General features: G+C 38.2%; 1 protein-coding gene across 1 annotated transcript in view; it reads left to right on the top strand.

Annotated features, from left to right (window-relative positions):
* The window catches only part of HYDIN (HYDIN axonemal central pair apparatus protein), a 433,475-nt gene that overhangs the window by 142,251 nt on the left and 267,206 nt on the right, over positions 1-24,018 (top strand). The window contains exons 9-10 of the mRNA XM_027119341.1: positions 5,544-5,745; positions 12,298-12,481. Of these exons, the coding sequence (XP_026975142.1) occupies positions 5,544-5,745; positions 12,298-12,481 (386 nt within the window). The remainder of the gene's footprint in view (positions 1-5,543; positions 5,746-12,297; positions 12,482-24,018) is intronic.

Raw genomic sequence — 24,018 nt, 5'->3', positions numbered from 1 at the left:
TACCAATCTGTATTTCCATCAGTAGTATATGAAAATTCTTGTTTTTCTATGTGCTTGCCAATATACTGCCAAAATAGCATTGTCAAACGCTTTGATATTGGTTAATCTGATGGTTATGAAATGGTATTTTATTCTATTTTTATTTATTTCATTTCTCTCATTACTAGTGCTATCTAGCACCTTTACATGTTTTCTGGATGCCCTATAGTCCTTTTAACATTAAAGTTTTGGATGAGTAATGTAATCATGTGGTCAAAAATTAAAGCAGTATTTTAAAGGTATATATTGAAAGGTGCTATTTCCATCCTACCTCATTCACCTGACCCTTCTTTCATTTTATTGCTTTCTTGTATACTTTTCCAGTGCTTTTATACAAATAGATGCAAACGTGAATGTATATTCTTACTTTCCCACCTTACACAAAAATAAAACACTATGTAAATTGTTCTAAACCTTGCTTTTTACACTTAATCATATATATTGGGGATCTTTCCATATTACTGGGTACTTTTTTATACCTGCACAGTATTCTGCTTCTAGGTGTAGCACAGATTATGTAACCAGCCTTCTCTTGATGAGTGCTCTGGCCTTTTCCACTCTCTTGTTATTAAGAACAATGCTGTAATGAATACCCTTCATCTTGTTCTGACTTATCTATAGGATAAATTCCTAGAAGTGGGCCATAGGATAGTTTTATAATTTTGATAGATATTTTGATCCGTGCCACCAAATTCACTCCATGGACTGGGGAAGAATAATACCATTTTGCATTCCCACAGGGTGTATAAGAATGCCTTCTCCCCACAGTCTTGACTATAAATTATGATCTAAAACTTTTGTTTTACAGTCTGATGGGGAGAAATGGTATGTAAATACATCTTTAGTTGTATTTCTTTTATTATGAGTTGATGCTCAAATTGAGCATCTTTTAGTACATATAGGGGGCCTTTATGTTTCTTTTTTTGCAACTCTATCCCATTCTTCTATTGGATTGTCTTACTGATTTCTAAGAGCTATTTATGTAATGGGTGATTTAGTCTCCATGTCTAAGATATGAATTAAGTATTTTACCTAGTTTTCTTTTGTTTTTGCTTATGACTTTTTGTGCCATGCAGAATTTCTGTTTTCATTTTTATGTAATCAAATTTCTTAATTTTTTAGGAGGGATCTGGATTTTGAGCCACAGTTAGAAAACTTTCCCCCTGAAAGCAATGAAGAAGTTTTTCTGTATACTCTTCTACTTTTGCAGTTTCATATTGAACATTTAAATATTTTATTCACTTGGCTTTATCTGATGTTAGATGTGAGGTATGTTTTTCCGTATGGTTACCAAGTTGTTCCAATAGCACTTTTTTAAAAAACAAAGTTTGTCAATACACCAGTGATTCAAGATGCTGCCTTTATAATATAATGAATTCCAATGTGTATTTGGGTCTTTTTTGACTTTATTCTATTCCATTGATCTGTCTCTTTATGCTGTCTTAATTACTTATACTATGTTTTAATTCTATCAGTTCCTATTTTATTGAGTTTTTAAATAAAAAAATATATTTTGAATTTTGTCAAATTCCTTTTCAGCATCAATGGAGAAGATCATATATTTTTTCTTCTTAGATATATTCTATATCAGTAGGGTTTCTAATAGTGAGCCATCTTCACATTCCTGAAATAATGTCCACTTGATTGTGAAGTCTCATTCTTTTAATGTGCTCATGAATTATGATTGCTAATTTTTTATTTAGGATTTTACATTAATATCTGTAAGTGTAATCGGCCTGTATCTTGGCCTATTTATTTTATCTTTGTCAGGTTTTGATAACAATGTTATACTGAAAATACAATATTGGAAATTAAAAAATAATCATGTTAGTTTACCAGTAGAGTAGACAGAGCAGAAGACAGGATTAGTGAACCTGAAGACAGGTCAACAGGAAATACCCAAACTGAAGCACAGAGAAAAACAAAGAAGAATGGGGATGAGATGCGGTAGGGAGAAACAAAACAGAAAAAGCCATGTGGGACACAGTCAAAAGGTCAGCATACATGTAATTCGAGTCCTAGAAATAGGGTAAAGAATGGGGTACAAAGATATTTAAGAGATAATGGCTGAGAATTTTCCAAAAATGATGAATGACATTAATCCATGGTTTAATGGATTAACAAATCCATTAATTAACAAATCCATTTAATTAAACAAAGCTCAGCAAACCCTTAGTGATACAAATACTGCTGAAAACCAAAGCAAAGGGAATATCATAAAAGTAGCTAGAGAAAGAAAAACACATTACCTTAAAAGGAACACTAATAATACTGATGGCAAACTTTTCAGCTGAAATTATGGAAGCCAGATATAGTAAAATGGCATTATGCAAGTGCTGAAAAGAAAAAAAGCTAATTAAGAATCCTTTACCCCGTTGAAAATATCCTTTAAAAGTGAAGACAAAACAAAGACATTTGTAGACCAAAAAATGCTGAAGAACTATAGAATTCTTGGTTGGCATTGATTTCCCCTTCATCATTTTGAAGAAGCCATCCTATTGTTTTTTTAGTTTCCATTATTTCAGTTGAAAAATTGGCTGTAATCCTAACCATGGGTCCTCTGAGATAATCTTTTTCCCTCTCGCTGCTTTTAGTATTTTCTCTTTGTCTTTGATTTTCTTTAGTTTCATTGCAATATGTTTATGTATGAATTTCTTTTCATTTATCCCAGTTGATGTTCATTGCACTTTTTGAATTGTAAACTGATGTCATTAATCAATCCTAGAAAACTCTTAACCATCATCTCTTGAAATATTGTCTTTGCTTCATTATCTCTTTCCTTTTCTTCTGAGCTTTCAGTTAAACACTTCTACACCTTCTCACTTAATCTGCCTCATCGTTTACCCATTCATTTTGCATTTCCATTTATTTTTAATTCTTCATATTGACTTTTGTATTTTCTGAACCGTTTCACTATTTTTTCAGAAAATTGATAACATTATCTTATTGAGTATATTCTTAGAGTTTTTAAAAATTTAAGTTGTTTTATTTCTATTAGAGCCTAGAGTGTAGCTCTTTTTCAGATTTTCTAGATCTTTTTAAAATTTCCTATTCCTTGGATAGAGCTTCAAGTGCATCCTTTGTTTCTTTCGACTACTAAGCATAGTTGGTTCTAGTATCTGATTCTTTGTGGGTCTGCTTCTATTTTTCTTGTATATGCAGGTTCTAGCATATGGAGTTTTGTTTCTTTGCATGCCTGGTTATGTTTGGCTTTTTTAAAAAAATGTTGAACAATTTGAAACTTTGGATGGAGGTACCTTACTCCAAAGAGAAGTGGGTTCCTTCTTCCAGGTTTCTGAAGGCAAAACTAGTCCATGACCACCAAATTAAAGGCGCAAAGTTCTCTGAAAGACTTAGGTAATGCCAGCATAATATTTAACTCTGAACTAGGGCTAGTCTACTTCCCATTTACCCTCATTTTGAGGGCACAGTCCTTTGAGGATCAGCTTGTTGTGGGGACATCCCTTTTTTTGCCTTAACCTCCCCCTTTGGTTGGTAGGCTTAGGGCTTTGATTTCTATCTCTCTTGACCCCACACGAATGATAGCTTCTTTGATGAATGATCAAAGAACGATACAACACACACACGTGTGTGTGTGTATAAAATCAATTAATACATGAAAAAATGTTTAACATCATCTATAATTAAGAGTATGCAAATTAAAGCAGCAAGTTTTCACTCATCAGACTGTTAAATTTAACTCATCAGAAAGCTTAAAAGTTGACAAGAGTGCATACCTTTATTTGGGAAGGAAGTACATGAAAATATTAACAATTCTTAACTCTAAAAAGCAGGCCTGGGATTGAGTGAAGGAGAGGAAGATGTTTTCTTTTCATGGTATATGCTCTTATAGTACTTAAAGTTTTTACTTCATGTACATATTTTTTAATAAAAATTTAAAATGCCTAGATACTTACTTTTTAAAAAAATATATTTATTTATTTATTGGCTGCATTGGGTTTTCATTGCTGGGCACGGGCTTTCTCTAGTTGCGGAAAGCGGGGCTTATTCTTCATTGCTGCGCGCAGGCTTCTCATTGCGGTGGCTTCTCTTGTTGCGGAGCACAGGCTCTAGGCATGCGGGCTTCAGTAGTTGTGGCACGTGGGCTCAGTAGTTGTGGCTCGCAGGCTCTAGAGCTCAGGCTCAGTAGTTGTGGTGCACAGGCTTAGTTGCTCCGTGGCATGAGGGATCTTCCCAGACCAGGGCTTGAACCCGTGTCCTCTGCATTGGCAGGTGGATTCTTAACCACTGCACCACCACGAAGTCCCCTAGATACTTACTTTTTATTTAAACTTTGGGGAAGATGTTGCTGTGTTCAAAGTGATTGGGCCTAGAAAACATTTGTACTGTATAAAGGATTATCAATTTACTAAGTGGTGCTCAGTTCATATAGTCATGAATATAGCAGAAATATTTGCTAAAAAATAAAGTCCAAGTGATTAGGCTTTCTGGTTCTGATTAAAATGGTAACAGCACAGATCAACAGAACATTGATGATATTTAAGTATTTCCTTTTTCTACTTTGACGTCAGACTGAGGCACCTGCTGTGACATTGCAGAGATCAGATAGAATATAGTTTGTAGCTTTGTGTCTTCTTGGAAGTCCCAGGGGCCTCATTTATATACCTAGAATCAAGGCAATTGGTGCATCCTGAATGAAGTCAAGGCCTTAAATTACTATGCTGAACAAAGGTGTTCTTAACATTTAAAAATTTAAACATAACTTTTGTCTTTCTGTGTTTTTCTTTCTTTGTAACCACTATCCAGAGATAGTGTTGTTTTAATTGCTGTTGTTTAGGAATGTGGGTTCCCTTTTTTTTTCCTTTGAGTTTAAACTGTCATTTATTATTATTATTTTTAACATCTTTTTTGGAGTATAATTGCTTTACAATGTTGTGTTAGTTTCTGCTGTATAACAAAGTGAATCAGCTATATCTATGCATATATCCCTATATCCCCTCCCTTTAGCATCTCCCATCCGCCCTCCCTAGGGATGTGGTTCATTTTAAATATTTGATTTTCTATTAATGAAGTTATTAATGCTTCCTTCCTGATCCCCTTTGTTTGGACTTAGATCCTCTCATGCTGAGCAGCTCTTCCCAGATGTACTGGGTGCAGTTAATTTAAGAAATCCAGCTCATGCTTGCAATAAAGATGAGGCTAATGGTTATAATTCTACAACTCAGGTGCCCCCATGGTCAGGTTGTCGGATTTTAAACTACTACAAAGAAGAAAAAGACTGGTAGCACTCACCACAACAATTCATATTTTATGTATTTTTTACAATAACCAAGCAAGATAGTTTTTCTCTATAACTGTACCAAACATAACATTTCAGGTTTCTGATCATGTCTGATCTCTGACTGATGTTGGGGGGGGTGGGGGTAGTATGAAATGTCTAATGCTTGTGCTATATTCCCTAATGTCACCTTGGGGGAAAAATAGCCTAGTAGCATAGTTCTAGAATAAATCTCAAAGTGTATTTATACTTTGTTAATTTCTAGGTGAAAAAGTGTTTATATCTCTGTATGGAGCTGCTATAGACATGAACATAAGGCTGGACAAGAATTCCTTGATCCTTGAGAAAACTTACCTATCTCTGGCCAATCAGCGAACTCTAACTATTCACAACCGCAGTAACATCATTGCCCATTTCCAGTGGAAGATATTTGCTACACAGGAAGAGGAAGACCGAGAAAAGTATAGGTTTGTAAGAAAAATCACTATCTATACGCTATCTATATAATTTGGGGGAACATGAAACTTAGTTATGAAAATTCTGTGACCTTTGTGGTTTCTAACTCACTCAGTGTCAAATTTATTATAACTTGGGTCCAGTGTACAATGCTCCCTTTTTCATTTAAAGAACTGGAGCTGAGCTATGTGGAACACAACATCGTCCATCCTCAGTTAATCTTATCCCAGTTTTAATTTATCAGTAGCTAAACTCCTGGATTTTAAAGACCAAATACATCATTCTTCACTATTCTCTCAAAACTAATCTATATGTCTTTATTTCTTTCCATAACCCTAACTAGATCGATCAGTTTTCATAGGGATTCTAAAAATAATCTCTTTTGGATTGGGATCAATGTGGCCTTTTTATTTTTTTTCTTCAGTGAAAAGGTACTTTCAGAAAATATGAAGAATGGGGAAAACGAGGGCTTAGATATAATGGCTTTTATATTTTCAGTTTTAGTAGCATTCTCAATCCCTGCTAACCATATAATTTAATAGTGATTTCTTGTTGCTATCTTTAATCTACTGCTTTTTCAAATGATACTTCAGGCAGTGGAGAAAATTAATAAAATGGAAAACCAAACTGTTTTAATTAATCTCATCACTGTTAAATTTTGAATATTTCTTTTTACTGAATCTGTCCTTGATTACTGTAATTCCATTTGCAATTTTATCTTCTTCCATCCTCCCTGAATTAGCTCTTTTGCTGCTTTCATTGGAATTTATTTCAGCCTTTTTAATTTGCCTCTCCATTTTCATTAAAGATTAGCCCTGGGAAGCTTCAAAGCTTTGTTTAAAACCAAGTTAGTATGTGATAAAAATAAAAGTCTTAGGTCTAGGGAAACCAGGCAGAAATCCCCCAGTGTGCTGTCCGTAATTGAATCAGAAGGAGCTGTGACAGTGATAGGACACAGTGGACCAGAAGCTTTATCATTCAGACAATGAGCTTTAATCACCAGATTGCCCCTGTGCCATCTTTAAAAAGTGAGAAAAGAAAAGCCTTTCCTGCCTAAAAACTTCATTTTGCCTCATGGTATAGATACCAGTAGTTTAAAAAGGTAAGAGGAGACTACTTATCCACGGTTTCATCTGTCCTGATTCTTCAGCTGACACGTATGTACCAACAATCAGAATGGTCCAGGCGTGTTTAAAGATAAGATAGGAGAGCAGGTACAAATAAAGAAACAGCAATAAAAGTAGTGTTTCAATATCCTACTTGTGCTGTGGGCATAATCTTTTGGGGAGAATGAGTATATACTATCAGAGGGAAAGCCAGCTTTAATTTCAAGTATGTCTTTGTGTTTGACCAAATGTATAGCATGTGATTGATGCCATGCCTATGTCCAAAAAATATTTACAGAAGTTAATTTCAACAGTGAAACTCAGGAAAAATTCAAACCAGTTGCTATCAGAAATGCTTAAGGTATAGAGAATATAATTTCAAACACACGTGGATGGACTTTCGCCCCCCCCCCCACTTCACCTCCTCCAACACTCATGGCTCTATCTCTAATATTATCCTTGAGTCTTATTCTTCCTTTTCTCTTGCATTGTCTTTCTTTCACTGTCTCTTTTGCTCTTTCTATTAGTTCCCCTAGCAGTTTTCTTGTAGCAAGGGAACAATATTAAAGAGCACTTTCATAACCATAATTGGAAGCCCAATTTTATCATCTTGGATCATGCCCCTCCCTTAAACAATGAAGTTGAAGAGTGACTTCAGATGGCTAAATAAGAATACCTTGCTGTGTGTGGGTGACACACGGCGACATAACTCATGTTCCTGCAAACTGGATTGGTTGATCTAAGTGAAGAGTCTATTGAATATTCTGTTCCATGCCCTCTCCCTACCCCTCTCTTAGGGCCAGATGCCTAATCTCTTATTTGACCAGGTGTGTCTTCTCTCCCATGCCTCTCTTGTTTCTTGATACATTCCCAAGCATGCCACAAGTTTCATATTATTAGCCATGGATTCTTGTCCTGGATGCAACTAGCCATGAAACGCCCATCCTCTCAGAAAGCAAAGCAAAGAAAGAGGTTTGCTCTTTACTGAACATTTGGTTCCTGTCTTTGGATAGCTGCCCCTTTGGTGGGTGGCTGTGCTCTTGCTGTGGGTGTAGGCCCTCTCCTCCTCCCTCTCACAAACCCTTAGGTTGTCTCTTAGGCTCACATCAGTGGCAGATAAAGCAGAATGTTCTTGGATAACTTTCTTGTGGGCAGAGGTTTGCTCATCCCTGGGAAGCAGCAGTGAGCTCTTTAGCTAATGGTATAAACTCTCTCTTGAGCTCCCCAGCAAGGCCAGTGCAGGAATCCCTGGAATAATCTTTTTAATGTTTGACTCTCCTGCTCCTAATGGTGAGCAACCTCTTCCTTTTCTCCTCTTCCCTCAGCAGCCTCTGTAGTTAATGTGCAGAGCGAAAGGTCCACATTTGTCCTGAACTTGGAACAGAGATGATCTAAATGGGCTCATGTATACTTTGAGAGATTAAAGTTTCCCTTTGCAGCACCCAAATGACCTAAGATTTTAAAACGTCAGTGTATATTTTTAAGTGAGACTCAAGAGCCTGCCCACTGCTTTCCAGTTATAACATGGCTTAAAACTCGTCCCAAGGCATTCAGCTACAGGGGCTGAAAGTTGCTCCATGGTGGTTTCAAGAATTCTAATTGCTTTAGTATTATGGATGTCCTCAAGACCCTATTCCAGCCATCATGGTTTCTTTTTTTTTTTTTTCCTTTTCTTTTCTTTTTTTTTTTTTTCCCTTCACTTTTTTTTTTTTAACATCTTTATTGGAGTATAATTGCTTTACAATGGTATGTTAGTTTCAGCTTCACAACAAAATGAATCAGTTATATATATACATATATTCCCATATCTCTTCCCGCTTGCGTCTCCCTCCCTCCCACCCTCCCTATCCCACCCCTCCAGGCGGTCACAAAGCACCGAGCTGATCTCCCTGTGCTATGCGGCTGCTTCCCACTAGCTATCTACCTTACGTTTGGTAGTGTATATATGTCCATGCCTCTTCATGGTTTCTTGTTCTCCAGCATCTTGATGATGTTCCTGAGCAAAGACTTGGACGTCTCTTCTCCCAGTGGGGGAATTTCAGCCCTACTGAGTCCTATTCCTTTCTGGCAGTTTATACTTTCCATTCTAGGAAGGATGACTTCCTCTCTGCCTACCAAAACACGTTGGTACAAACTTTAGGGCAGATGTCCAGATTTGGGGGCCTCGGGCTAATCTCAGGCTCCAGACTCTGACAATGAAGATGTTATTTCCCCTAGGAAGAAGTTCTGGGCTTAAAATTTTTTTCCATTTTTTTTAAACCTTAGGAATCAGATATAAGAACCTTTAAAAATCATCTTTTAGGTCTCTCCTGATACTTTTCTGAGAGTTGCAGAAATTAATCTCTTCAAAAACTGGTGCTGAATTCTTTCCTCCTTACTTCTTCTGTCTTGGCCTGAGGGATTATAAAACATCCTACAAGATTCTTTCATCCTCATTTTCATCACAGTTTATTATATTCAGAGACTTGGCATGGGCGTTTGAGGATTTCTGCTCCCTATTTCTCCATCAAGGTTATGACCATTGTCTCAATAGCAACTGCTCTAATTCTAGATCTGCTCTGTGGAAGAACTGTAGAATCCTCAGTGGAGCCCCCCCACAAAGTGATCAGCATAGATGTGTTCCAAAACATTCCAGTGTTGGAAATGACATGTTTCTCTAAATAAATCAGTTTTATTTGAGCTTTGAGCCTGCCACCCAGGCTCCAACTTAATCTCAGTTGTGGTTGGGGAGCCCTTCCCTTTCCTAATCATAAAAGAATCTGAAGACTTGAGTGGTACCTGATAAACAGGAAGAGGACCTCTAGTCCTCATTTTATAACAGGCATCAGAGTTGTTGTGTGTCCAGGGTCACACAGTCCATCTGAAGGTGGATGGCTCCATCCTTTCCTTGCCAGGTGTGGACATGGGAGTATTTCTGCCAACCATGATGGCCAAGGTTCTTAGTTTTTAATCTCCTCAGCATCCAGTTACCACCTCTTAGGGGTGTTGTAAAGGAGCAGGGTGCAGGTCTCTAGGAACTCAAGATAAGGGGCAATACTAGTTCAATGCTACTGTACTTGAGACACAAGGGTTCCCCATTGAGTATAGTCCATTAGCTGGAATGTAGCTGCTGCCTGAAGGTGATGGGTATTCGGGCTAGCAGACGATTTGCAAAATGGGTTAAATCCATGGTTTTACTGAAAGAGAAGGTTGTGTGATATTACACTCTCTGATGAGAGGTCTCTTCGTCTGTAAAACAGAACCACCTCTGAATTCAAGAGACCATGAATATCAGCACAACAAGATGGCAAAACAATAGACTGAGGTATATAGAAGTCCTTGTTGGAGTCAGCCCAGCTTAAGGTGGTATTGCACGTTCCCTTCTTAGACTCTCAGCCTTGGCTCTAATTCTGCATAGAGGGCAAAGAGGATGACATCTGGTGTCCACCCCCCATGCATTATACAGCTGTCACTGATACAGGAGTCCCAACAGCGTGGGAGAAGAGCATCATTTGGGAATTTTTGTTTTGTCCTCTTTTGTTTTCTGGTGTAAGGGCTGAGTTAATCATACTCCTCAATTCATAGAGCATTATCATCCTTGGTCCACATAAAGCATTTTATCCCCACACCCCATTTCCATTAACCCCCCTAAGTAAATGTAATGTATATGACTCCCATTATTTATTTAACCAATACTTCAATCCGTTACATCGAATTTACCCACTTTTTTTAGTATTATTGCTAGAACTTTGATGAACCTCTTTGTTGCTCTTTATTTACATCCATGATTGTTTTTTTTGAGAACTTATTCCTAAGGAATAGATATCAATAAATTCCACTTGCAGGAATACATGGTTTCCTTTCTTTCTGTGGACTGAGCTGTCTTTAATTTGCCCTGCCCTGCCCAGCAATATAAAAGGACAGCTGCTCTGGCTACCTTGTACACTGCTTCCCATCTAGCAATAAAAAGGGAGCACAGAATGCTTTCTTCCTTGGGACCAGAACATACTGAACCTATTTCTTTGACTTCTTTATGCTATGTGACCAAAGGATCCTGAACACAAAAGTTATTTAAAAAAGAGTTATTTGACATTGCTGAGCATGTGGTTTGTGTGAAGTCATTTAGAAAATAGGGCTGGGACTGGAATTCAGTGACCCTAGCCTCTCAGTCAGTACTCACATTACTAAATAATTTATCTCTCACCACTGGTAATACCAGTAAAATGCTGGGAAAATAGTCATGTATCCTGGGAGGAGATGAAATTCAGTCTTCAAAGTTCAGGTGAAGTAACAGACACCAGGAGTAAAGTGAGCATAGCCTGAGTAACGAGTAGAATGTCGGGAAGGCTGCTTTTCTGACTTATCACAAGGGATATGAAGATCTAGAAAGAGAGAGAAAAAAAGGACGTGTCTCCAGGTGTAGTCTGAGCATTTTATAAGCTTGACAGCTTGGTAATTGCCTGCGGTTGATACAAGGAGAAAACTGGCATTTATTGAGCAACTGTTTTGTCCCAGGAACTATACCAGGTCCTTGATCACATTTAATTCTCAACATATCTTTATGATGGAGGAGCTCCTGTTCTTTCCATTTTATTGATGAAGGCACTGAGGCTTAGAGGATTTAAGTAACTCCTGAAGTCACAGAGTGAGTAAATAGATAGTAGAGTCAGTAACAAAACCTAGGCGTTGGGACTTCCCTGGTGGCGCAGTGGTTGAGAATCCACCTGCCAATGCAGCCCTGGTCCAGGAAGATCCCACATGCCGCGGAGCAGCTAAGCCCGTGTGCCACAACTACTGAGCCTGCGCTCTAGAGCCCACGAGCCACAACTCCTGAGCCCGCATGCCACAACTACTGAAGCCCGTGCGCCTAGAACCCATGCTCCAGAACAAGAGATGCCACCACAATGAGAAACCCATGCACTGCTACAAAGAGTAGCCCCCACTCGCTGCAACTAGAGAAAGCCTGTGCCCAGCAACGAAGACCCAATACAGCCAAAAATTAATTAATTAATTAAAAAAACAAAAACAAAAAAAGCTCTAGGCCTTGCTGGCTCCAGCTTCTGTTCTCTAGGTAATAACAGCTAGGAAGGAATTCAAGCTAAGCAAGTGTAGAAGAAATGAAATTGCACTTAAAGTGTGAGAGGCAGGGTATATGTTAAATATTGAAAAAGCAGCCTGGAAAACACAATTACCTAAAAGAAAATATTTGTCCAAATATACTAAGGGCTCAGGAGTAAGCAAATGGGCATTGAGTAGGACAGGAAGCCTGGGAGCGCTTCTTGAAGGAAGCAAGCTGAGGTTCTTGAGAGGTTAAAATACAAGGTCACTCAGCTGGTATATTATAGATTCAGGGCAAGGAAGGACCACCCCAAGGTCATGGGTGAGACTATTCCCAAGAGGATGGGCTGGTGGGGAGCCCTTTACAATGTTCTTCATGGGAGTATCAAAATGAATCTCACGTTTCTTGCTTTTTTTTAGGGTCTGTGATGATCTTACCAAAGAGGAAAAGAATGAGATCGACGGGTTTCTTGAGGAGTGCATTACTGATCCTTCACTACAACAGTGTCTTTCCTTTCTGTCCCACACCTTTGAGAATCAGAGAAAGCTGGTTCAGGCAGATAGCATGCTCTTCTCGAATAACATTTTCAGTGTTGAGCCTCTGGTAAGCACATAAATACAGTCTGACCTTACAGTAAATGTAGTGGGGATGCAGGGCTTAATTTGATGGGATTACTCTCTCTGAGATTGATAGGGTGAGTTCCAAGAGCATAAAGAGTCCATCTGAGGAGCCTCATTGTCGTTATGAGACAGTGAATGAAGATTAATAGTAAGAACACTCAGAGGTTACATTTATAGGTCACACTTTATATGTACCAGTCACTGTTAAACACTTCATATATATTACATACTTTATCTTGTTTGTATATATATTATCAGTTTTAATCAGTCCCCCATTCTACAGATGAGGAAATTAAGACTTAGAGAAATTTGATAACTTACTCGAGCCCAAACGATTAGTGTCAGTAGTTAGAAATTTATCCCTGATTAGCCTCACTGTAGAGCAGGGTTTCTCAACCTCTGCGCTATTGACATTTGGGGCTGGATAATTCTTTGTCCTGTACATTGTAGCATATTTAATAGCAGCCCTGACTTTTACCCATCGGATGCTAGTTGTGACAACCCAAACTCTGTCCAGATGTCAGATGTCCTCTGGTGGGCAAAATCACTTGGGTTGAAAACTGCTTTGTCCTTAATTCGCTCAATAAATAGTTATTGAGTGCATGTTCTGTACCAGGCACTGCGTATGTACCAGGCATCGATGAACAAAACAGACATAGTCCTTGACCTCAATGTCTATCTAGTGAGACCTGAGCCAGAGTTAGAACAGGATCTGTCTGATTCCACAGATGAAACTTTTTTTTTTAGGTGTACAACATAGTGATTTGATATTTTTATAGATTATACTCCATTTAAAGTTATTACAAAATAATGACTATTATCCCCTGTGCTATACAATATATCCTTGTTGCTTATCTTTTTTATACATAGTAGTTTGTATCTCTTAATTTCATAACCCTATCTTGCCCCTCCCCCTTCTCTCTTCCCATTGGTATACACTAGTTTGTTTTCTATATCTATGGGTCTGTTTCTGTTTTGCTGTATACATTTGTTTGTTTTGTCTTTTAGATAATAACATATAGTATTTGTCTTTCTCCATCTGACCTATTTCACTAAGCATAATGCTCTCTAGGTCCATACACTTGTTGCACATGGCAGAATTTCATTCTTTTTTATGGCAAAGTAATATTTCATTTTGTGTGTGTGTGTGTGTGTGTGTGTGTGTGTGTGTGTATCACATCTTCTTTATCTGTTCATCTATTCATGGACATTTGGGTTGCTTCCATATCTTGGCTATTGTAAATAATGCTGCTATAAACATTGAGGTGCAAGTATCTTTTCGAATTAGTGTTTTCCTTTTTTTCGGATTATGTACCCAGGAGTGGAATTGCTGGATCATACAGTAGTTCTATTTTTAGGGTTCTGAGGAACCTCCATACTGTTTTCCATAGTGGCAGCTTCAATTTATATTTCCACCAACAATGTACAAGGGTTTCCTTTTCTCCACATCCTCTCTAACATTTGTAATATGTAGGCTTTGTGATGATAGCCATTCTGACAGGTGTGAGGTGATATCTCATTGTTTTTTTATTTTTTGCTTTGCATTTCTCTAATAATTAGTGATGATGAGCATCTTTTCATGTGCCTGTTAGCCATCTGTATGTGTTCTTTGGAAAAATGTCTGTTCAGATCTTCTGCCCATTTTTTTTTTTTTTGCAATACGCGGGCCTCTCACTGTTGTGGCCTCTTCCATTGCAGAGCACAGTCTCCGGGCACGCAGGCCCAGCCGCCACGGCTCACGGGCCTAGCCACTCCACGGCATGTGGGATCTTCCCAGACCGGGGCACAAACCTGTGTCCGCTGCCTCAGCAGGCGGACTCTCAACCACTGCACCACCAGGGAAGCCCCTTCTGCCCATTTTTAATCAGATTGTTTTTTTTGATATTGAGTTCTATGAGTTGTTTTTGTATTTTGGATATTAACTCCTTATCTGTCATGCCATTTGCAAATGTTTTCTTCATTCAGTAGGTTGTCTTTTCATTTTGTTAATGGTTTCCTTTGCTATGCAAAAGCTTTTAAGTTTCATTAGGTCCCATTTGTTTATTTTTTGCTTTTATTTCTTTTGCCTTAGGAGACAGATTAAAAAAAATATTGCTATGATTTATGTCAAAGAGTGTTCTCCCTATGTTCTCTTCTAGGAGTTTTATGGTTTCCAGTCTTACCTTTAGGTCTCTAATTCATTTTGAGTTTACATGGTGTAAGGAAGTCTTTTAGTTTCACTCTTTTACGTGTAGCTGTCCAGTTTTCCCAGCACCACTTATTGAAGAGACTGTCTTTCCCCCATTGTATATTTTTGCCTCCTTTGTCATAGATTAATTGACCGTATGTGTGTGGGTTTATTTCTGGGCTGTGTATTCTGTTCAATTGATCTATGTGTCTGCTTTTGTACCAGTACCACACTCTTTTGATTACTGTAGCTTTGTAGTATAGTCTGAGGTCAGGGAGCCTGATACCTCCAGCTTTGTTCTTTTTTCTCAAGATTGCTTTGGCTTTTAGGGGGTCTTTTGTGGTCCCATACAAATTTTAGGTTTACTCGTTCTAGTTCTTTGAAAAATGTCATGGGTATTTCGATAGGGATTATATTAAATCTGTAGATTGTTTTGGGTAGTATGGACATTTTAACAGTATTAATTCTTCCAATCCATGAATGCGGGATATCTTTCCAGTTATTTGTTTCATCTTCTATTTCATTCATCAGTGTCTTATAGTTTTCAGAGCACAGGTCTTTCAACTCATTGGTTAAGTTTTCCTAGGTATTTTATTCTTTTTAATGCAATTGTAAATGGGATTGTTTTCTTGCTTTCTCTTTCTAATAGTTCATTATTAGTGTATAGAAAATCTACAGGTTTCTGCATATTAGTCTTATATTCTGCAACATTACTGAGTTCATTTATTAGCTCTAGTAGTTTTTTGTTGGAGACTTTATGGTTCTCTCTATATAGTATCATGTCATCTGCAAATACTGACAGTTTCAATTTTCCCTTCCAATTTAGATGCTTTTGTTTCCTCTTCTTGTATGATTGCTGTGGCTAGGACTTCCAATAGTATGTTAAATAGAATTGTCAAGAGTCTTGTCTTGTTCCTGATTTTAGAGAAATAGCTTTTAGCTTTTCACCACTGAGTATTATATTAGCTGTATATTTATTGTAAATGGCCTTTATTATGTTGGCGTATGTTCCCTTTATACCAACTTGGTTGAGAGTTTTATCATGAATGGGTATTGAATTTTGTTGAATGCTTTTTCTGCATCTATTGAGAGATGATCATATGATTTTTACCATTTGTTTTGTTAATGTGGCATATCACAGCAATTGATTTGTGTATATTGAACCATCCCTGCATCCCTGGAATAAATCCCACTTGATCATTATGTATGATCCTTTTTATATATTGTTGAATTTGGCTTGCTAATATTTTGTTGAGGATTTTTGCATCTGTATCCATCAGAGATACTGGCCTGTAATCTTCTCTTTTTTTGGTAGTACCTTTGTTTGGTTTTGGTATCAGGGAAATGGACTCATAGAATGAGTTTGAGAGTGTTCCCTCCTGTTCAATTTTTTGCAATAGTTTGAGAAGGATAAGTATTAACTCTTCTTTATATGTTTGGTAGAATTCCCCTGTGAAGCTGGGCAGTCCGGGACTTTTTTCTCTTAGACGTTTTTTGATTACTGATTGAATTTCAATACTAGTAATTGGTACATTCAGATTATCTATTTTTTCCTGATTCAGTCTTGGAAGATTGTGTGTTTCTGGGAATTTATCCATTTCTTCTAGGTTGTCCAATTTGTTGGCATATGACCATTCATAATATTCTCTTACGATTGTTTGTATTTCTGCGATATCAGTTGTAATTTCTCCTCTTTCATTTCTTATTTTGTTTATTTGGGTTCTGTCTCTTTTTCTCTTAGTGAGCCTGGCTAAAGGCTTATCAGTTTTATTTATCTTGGTTTCACTGATCTTTTCTATTGGGTTTTTTTGGTCTCTATTTTATTTACTTCCTCTCTTATATTTATTATTTCCTTCCTTCTGCTGATTTTGGGCTTCGTTGTTTTTCTAATTCCTTTAGATAGCAGGTTATGTTGTTTACTTGAAATTTTTCTTGTTTCTTGAGGTAGGACTGTATCGCTGTAAATGTCCCTTTTAGAACTGCTTTTGCTGTGTCCCATAGATTTTGGAAAGTTGTGCTTTTATTGTCATTCATTTTGGTGTATTTTTGCTTTCCTTTTTGATTTCTTCTTTGATCCATTGATTTTTAATAGCATTTTGTTTAGTCTCCATGTGTTTGTGTTTTACCCGTTTTTCTTCCTGTGATTGATTTCTAATTTCATACTGTTGCAGTTGGACAGGATGCTTGATATAATTTCTATCTCTTAAATTTGTTGAGACTTGTTTTGTGGCCTAGCATGTGATTTATTCTGGACAATGTTCCATGTGCACTTGAAAAGAATGTGTATTCTGCTGTTTTTGAATACTGAGTGGAATGTCCTGTAGGTATCTATTAAGTCCAGCTGGTCTGATGTGTCAGTTAAGGTCACAGTTTCTTTATTGATTTTCTGTCTGGATGATTTGTTCATTGATATAAGTGAGGTGTTAAAGTCCCCTACTATTATCATATTATTGTAAATTCTTCCCTTTATGTCTGTTAATATTTGCTTTATATATTTATGTGCTTCTTTCACTGACCAAACTCCTGACCCCTCTGCCCCACTGCCTCAAAATGAAAGAAACCAGCATCTTCTGTGTTTACTATCTGCTAGGCACTGTACATTACCTTAAACTTAGCAAGCATAGAGTGCTGTGAGGGTAAAGACAGCAATAGGAGTTGAGAAAACCCACAGCTAGTTAGAGCTGCCATTCAAACCTGTTGGAGAGAAGACATGGGCAGAAGGACACATTAGAATAAAAAGTCACTTGTGAGACGTGCCATTGACCTGTACGTACCAGTTTTCCTTATGTCTGTACTTCCAAATTATTACAGTATATAACATAGAAAAGGGAGTCCATGGCTAAATAAGTTTGAGAAACACTGGGTTCAATATTGCTTGACAGGTTTATTTGCTGTTAGACTTATAAAAGTCTTTCATATGATAATGAGCATTATAAATCTCTTAAGAGGGAGCCTTCCCCTTGGAGATATCCTTTGGAACTAATATTTAGTGGGACTTGCTGTGTGAATCACAGGTAAAGACAGACAATCAGGACACTAGTTCAGAGGCTGAGGTGATTATCATAGGCTAAGAAGTTAGAGTAGGCTTTTTGAGAGCAGAGCCTTGAACTGGGTCTTGCAGGATGGAACTTTTGGCAAACAAAATTGGGGGTGTGCATGGCATGGTTCATTCAAGGTTCCATTAGTGGATCAGTTTGCTTGAAGTAAAGGGTTCATGTAGGGAAACAAGGTTGGAGATGTGGGTTGAGGCTGAATCTTCTCTCCTGTCAGAAGACTATCCAGGGCTCAATTGATCAAAGGGATCTTCATATATAATGAGTTAGCCCAGAAAGAGGTTAAATCAAGGTGAGCATATAGTCTTGGAAGGACAGGACATGCACCGATAAAAGTAGGTCATGCCCAAAGATGCTGAAAAGATCAGGAAGGCATGACAAGTCCAAGCAAGTAAGTTGCTGAGTGAGGCAGAGGCAGGGAGGAGCAGTCAGTCATGGCAATCTTAGACATGGCTGGTAAGGTCCAGAGTGTAGGCAGTCCAAGATTCTTCCTAGCTGGTACGGAGAATCCAGACTGATGACTGCTGTCCTTTTCTCATAGCCTTCTGGGAGTGGGTGACTCTGGGATGGCAAACATTGGTGGTGAGAAGGAGGTGGGAGGCCTGCAGGTAAGGCTTGTATATTTCAAATTCAGAAGTAGGAAGACTGGGCTTACCTCAGATTTTCTTCTCCTCATGCACAAAACCCAGAGCTTCTTGCTGCAGATATATGTGTTAAAATGTGGCACTTAATATGATTCCTTTTGAATTCTAGATAGGAACTGAATTGGGCATTCTTATCACAAGGCGTTTTTTCACTATTAGGAAGAAAAACATTTTGTAGAATAATGATACACAGAAATGATACCTTTTTAAATAAATGAGACTAATTTCATTTATATTATGTGAAAAAAATACCCAGGAAGGGGATAATATTTGCTTAGTACCTAAGTGATGTTTATGGCATCTGTAATAATTTTGTCTTTTCTGTACAGTATTCAGGTTTTCTTCTCATGATAGTATTCATTAGCTGATTCTTGATCATTTTTGCAAAATGAAAAATGAAGGCATGAATTTTTCCTAGTGTTATCCGTAGTGTTTTTCTGGTCAGAATAACAGAACTCAGTGTCAGTTATACTGATATATTTATTGATCTTTAATTTCCTTTTTTCCTACTTAAAGATCCTGATAGTTTTATAGAAATACAGTTCTTGTGAGTGTAACATAATCTTACCTTGTAAATTAGTTTTGAAGGTATTTGATGGGAAAATTCTGTAATTTCATTAGCTTCTTGACTCTAATGTGAACTATGGGTATTTTCCACTATTGAGATTTTGGTTTTATGATACAGGTAAATAAATTCTGTAGTATTTTTGGATGATAGAGTTGGGAAAGGGTTTATAGAAGAGATGAGATCTGAACTGAATGTTGGAGGAAGGGTAAGACTTAATTAAATAGAAAAGAAGAAGGATGTTTCCAATTGGAGAAATTTTGAAAACAAAGAAAAGGGAAACTTTTAATAATAGGTTCATAGCATATTAAACAACAATGAAATGATGGATTTTTCTGGAGCAGGTGGTCATGGAGAATATAAGAAATGAGATTGAGAAGGAGAGTTGGCATATCTGGGCTGCCCTGGCAACCCGTTACACTATAGCCGACTGTCTCCCACATTATGTTTTCTGTAAATCCTGGATCTGAGGGGTGGTAGTGTGTGTTCCTTGCCAAGGGGAATTTTGTGCTCAAATAAGTTTGGGAAATACTGGTTCAAGAGAAGGTGACTCTCAAAGGGAAAAGTGCAAACAGTATTTCCCCAGGACGAGAGACCCCTTTTCCCACACAGTATCCACCGGAGTCAGTGTTGTGTGGATCCTAGTTTGGTCACTGGTGCTGAGGGTATCTGAGACTCACTGTAAGGTTTGGATCAGGAACAGGATGTGTTCGGGGTGTTTTAGAAAGATTATCATAGCATCAGCTTGTGGATCAAATTGGAAGAGGATGGTTAGAGGGTGGGATGGGTAGTGCAGGTCAGGCAGGGGAAATTCACTAGTGCAGGGAGGGTCAGGGAAACTGAACATCTCTGCAGGCAAGTGGAGGGTAACGTGTGAGGGTGGCACTGACCTGGAACAGCCTGGTGATGGTCGGAAAGCAAAGGAAATGGCAGATGTGAGAGATGCTCAAAGGAAAGACACTAGAGTGCTTTTTGACTGACTGGCCGTTGATGGTGAGACATGGTGAGGAATCATATGTCTTCTCAGATCTGAACTAGCGTGACCGGGAGAATTATGATGTCTTTGATAGGAACTAGCAAGTCAGGAGTCCTGGGTTTAACTCCTAGCTTTGCCAATGGCGAGTGTGACCTTAAACAAGCAGTTTGGTCTCCTTTGGCATCAGTTGCCTTTTACACAAAATAAGGATATTCGGGCATGTTGATCCTTTTTAGCTAGTAGGTTATGATTCTCCAGTTCGAGAACAGACTCCGAGATTGTCAACATCAAGGAGTGCCTTATCTTTATCTGTATCCCAGGCCTGGCACAGTACCAATTAATGGGTGGCTGAAGGAAGGAAGGAAGGAACGAACAAATGGAAATCAATTAATGATGATGATTTTGTTTCTGAACATGTTGAATTTGAGATGACACTAGATGTGCAAATAATTTTGGGATTGCAGTACTTGTGGGATGGGAATCAGGACTGGAGGTGAGTATCCTTTAGAGGTCTTCATGGAAGGCGTGAAAAGCGGATGGAAATTTTAAGAGCAGAGCAAAGAAGGAAACTTGCAGTGGGCCCAGGACAGCCCCCAGGTGCTCATTTTTAGAGGCCCTGCAAAGAGAGGAGAGGCTGTGAATTCACAGAGAAGGATGGCCAAGAGGAGAACCAGACAGCTGAGAACTCGCCAGCCTATCCTACATGTCTTTCTACCCTATTATACCTTGTTCATCACCATTTTCTACTGAAGGATCTTCTGAATCTTGCTCACATAGAAGATCAGTTACACCAAATAGCCACTATTTAATTTCTGACAGTTGAGCTATGCATCATCGATTAGTTTTTTTATTAGGATGTGATTCCTTTTGATTAGCTTCTTGATATGAGCTGAGTTCATAGTAGAAGCAGAGATGATTAAAACCAAGCAGTGCCACCTACTGATCTAACAATCAATCTCTAATTGACGTCCTGTTCAAAAAATAAAAATAAAATTGAAGGTTGATGCAGGGGTTTAGAGACTACCTTGCTTTCTGATGGGCCCTTCAGCCTCTGTGTCCACCAGGAAGGGTATTGTCTTCAACTGAGGTAAACTTAAAAAGTAAACAAAAACAAAAAAAAACCCATGTTACCTTAGGGTCTGAAAGGAAGTAAGAAATGATATGCTTGTATTCTCAGACCTATGTCTATATATCTGGTTCTTTAAATGCGTCAGCCAAAACAAAGTTTAGTTTTGCCCTTATTGTGTTCTCTGTGTATTGAGTGTTTTATGGGAACGCTGTTCCTATTTTAGAGGCTCTTTCCATTTAAAGCAAGTAGATTCAAGATTAAGAGATCACTGTCCTTAAATTGTCAAAAAGTAGTGATGGGTTTAAATTTAAATCACATTTTGTTTATGTGATCATGTGAGAAGTAGTTTGACTCAATGCTGTAGGAATGTCTGATCCAAAACTCTAGAACTTCAAGTTCTTACTCTGTTCTACCACCACTTGGCCACTGGTTAATTCCACTGTCTTCTCATCATGCTCATTGCCTACCATTGCCATGGGGTCTGTTGGAAGAACCTTGAGGAGTTATGCTGGGGCATCTTTGGTACTGATGTGGTCACAGAGTGCAGAAGTGGGAGTTTGTCTTTTGAGAGACCCCAGACATGTTCATTGAAGATGAAGTGGGTGGGCAAACACCCAGGGAGAAGGCATTCCTGGGCAGATACAAGAAAATGGGCTGGACGGAATTTTTTTTACTTGGTAGTTTATTGATATTTTAATAGTAACCGTAATTGTTGTTCTAGTCATTAAAGCATGTGCTGTATTACTACCATTTTTTATCAAGTTCCTCATGTCCATTCTTTTGATAATGTCTTGAAATATTAATGTAATTAACCTAAAATTTCCCATTTATTCCTGACCTAGGGAAGGTAGTACGTTCTACAGAATACTGATCATTTCTCAAGCCACTTACATCCATATAGTTTTCTTCCCCCTTTGGAAAAGAATTGTGAAATTTAGTCTATTAGGAATGTTTTGTGCCTTCCAGAAAAACAAGTGGAATTGACTACCTTCAGAAATACAATATTCTATTTTACTAGATGGACTTTGGCTGTACAGAATTTTGATAGTCTCATTCTGTTATTTCCTCTGCTTAGGTCTCTTGGGTACCCTGAGTGAGAGAGAATCAGAGATAAAAAACACAATCGTGAGAACTGAGAGGCAGAAGAATATTGCAGGGCAAAAAGAGAAAATTAAGCTTTCGGTTTCCATGGGCATCTAGGAGTCCTCTGAGAAATCACAGCACAGTTGTGCTAGCCTTGTTTTTGAACTCTGGTACTGCTGGCTCAGGTCACACTTTTAAGATGCAGCAATTTTCTGAATGTTGAACACTTGATATTTTCTCAGAAATAAGGGTCTGAGAATTTAAAGATCTTTGGCCAGACTGGCCCTAAATAATTGGCTGACTGACATCAGTGAGCAGGGAAGACATTTCTGCTCCTTCATCCAGAATCCCTAGGGAAGCTTCAGCTTAATGTAACTAAGGCTTAAAAAGGGAGAGAAACTTGATAATTTCTTTATTACCATGTAAGTAACAGTAAACTATGCTTTGTCATCACCTAAGCCTGCGGAAAACATGTGGTTCAGCAATTCAGACTTTGAAAGCACAGCTCAAATTAATTTATTTTTCCCAAATCGGCATAGCATGTGAGCTCAGCAGAACCAGGTTGGGTGGGAGCCCAGATGGCTGCCAAAGAGGAAAGATCTAGCTTTTTACTGCAACCCCCTTCCACTTCTTGTACCATTAGTCGTGAGTCACATTGCAAACATGTGGGCACTGACTCCTTGGAAAAGGACACTGGAAAGGAGAAAGGAGGACAGGGATCTGCTGAGAGCAAACTGTCCTTGACAAGTCACGGCTCTTCTGTCAGTGTGGTTTTCCCATTCTTCACCCTCCCTTTATTATTGTTTGTCCTCTCAGATCTTTGTGCTCAGATTAGAGAACCATTGGAGGTGGAGGGAGGCCTAGGGAAGTCTTAGAAACAGCAAGGTTCCTTATGGCTTATTAAATAAATTAAGACCCTTCATTGTTGGAAGAAACGCATGTCTGCTGTCTCCAGAGAAAGGCATGAGCATCATGCACAACTACCTCAGCTCTGCAAAACTCCACTGGAATTTTCACCATACATGGGTTGGAGTATCTCACCCCAGATAGAACACACCTTTTGTGAAACTTTCTCTGACAGATGGCCAAATCTTAAACCCCTCTCTTAGAAACTTTTCTGGTCATTATGTTAAGAATCAAAACTTTACTAAATTCACAGTTTCTAGTCCTAGGAGATATACTGGACGAGAAAAATCTCCTTGCATGTCATGTGCCAATTCAATCTTTTCTCTCCATGATAATTAGGATAGTTTACCTTCAGTTTTTTAGCTTCTGTTTTTTCCCTGTGTCTCTTTGAGATACTTCTCTTTGCCCCAAGTGACAATAGAGAGCCTCCCATTGATCGGAAAGGTGCTACAAGAGAATTGTGGGTAGTGACACAGATTATAGCTTCTAATCAGTGCTTTTATTTTTTTCTCTTATTGATTGATAGAAATTTGACTTTAAGAGGATGTTTTTATTTCCCAAGAGAAATTCTTTAAATTTTTCTTAAATATGATAAGATAGCTGAAGATATTTGATTATATAGTCAAGAATGTTTCCATTTTGGTGGAACATGATGGAACTCATTACACATTATAGCTGCTCTTGAAGTCATTATTCACTGAGCTTGTTCTGAGCTGGCTGTACCCTACCCCACCAGGATAGCTTGATAAAGATCCTCCAGTGTTGACTGTATCATCCACAAGAACTTCCTGTGAGTCACCTTCCAAGTTACCTGAATGTTTGAGTATGAAGAGTGTCCTACTATGTTCACTAGACAGGAACACCAGGTCATGCTGGCTTCAATGAAGCCTGATTGTCGGTTATAGTGTTTTTAAATTTCTCCTGGCATTTTTTAAAAACAATATGAGAAAGGTGAGACCTGACATTTTGTTATAATTGCAGTAGGGTTCAGGAAGTTAAAGAAAAAAGTATTATAGAATCCCAGCTCTGCCACTTACTATTGATGTGGCCTTGGGTG

Source organism: Aethalodelphis obliquidens, unplaced genomic scaffold, assembly GCF_003676395.1.
Source record: "Aethalodelphis obliquidens isolate GAN/ISIS:26980383/991018 unplaced genomic scaffold, ASM367639v1 scaffold20, whole genome shotgun sequence".
NCBI classification, from domain to species: Eukaryota; Metazoa; Chordata; class Mammalia; order Artiodactyla; family Delphinidae; genus Aethalodelphis; species Aethalodelphis obliquidens.
This window is presented reverse-complemented; position numbering and strand designations above follow the sequence as displayed.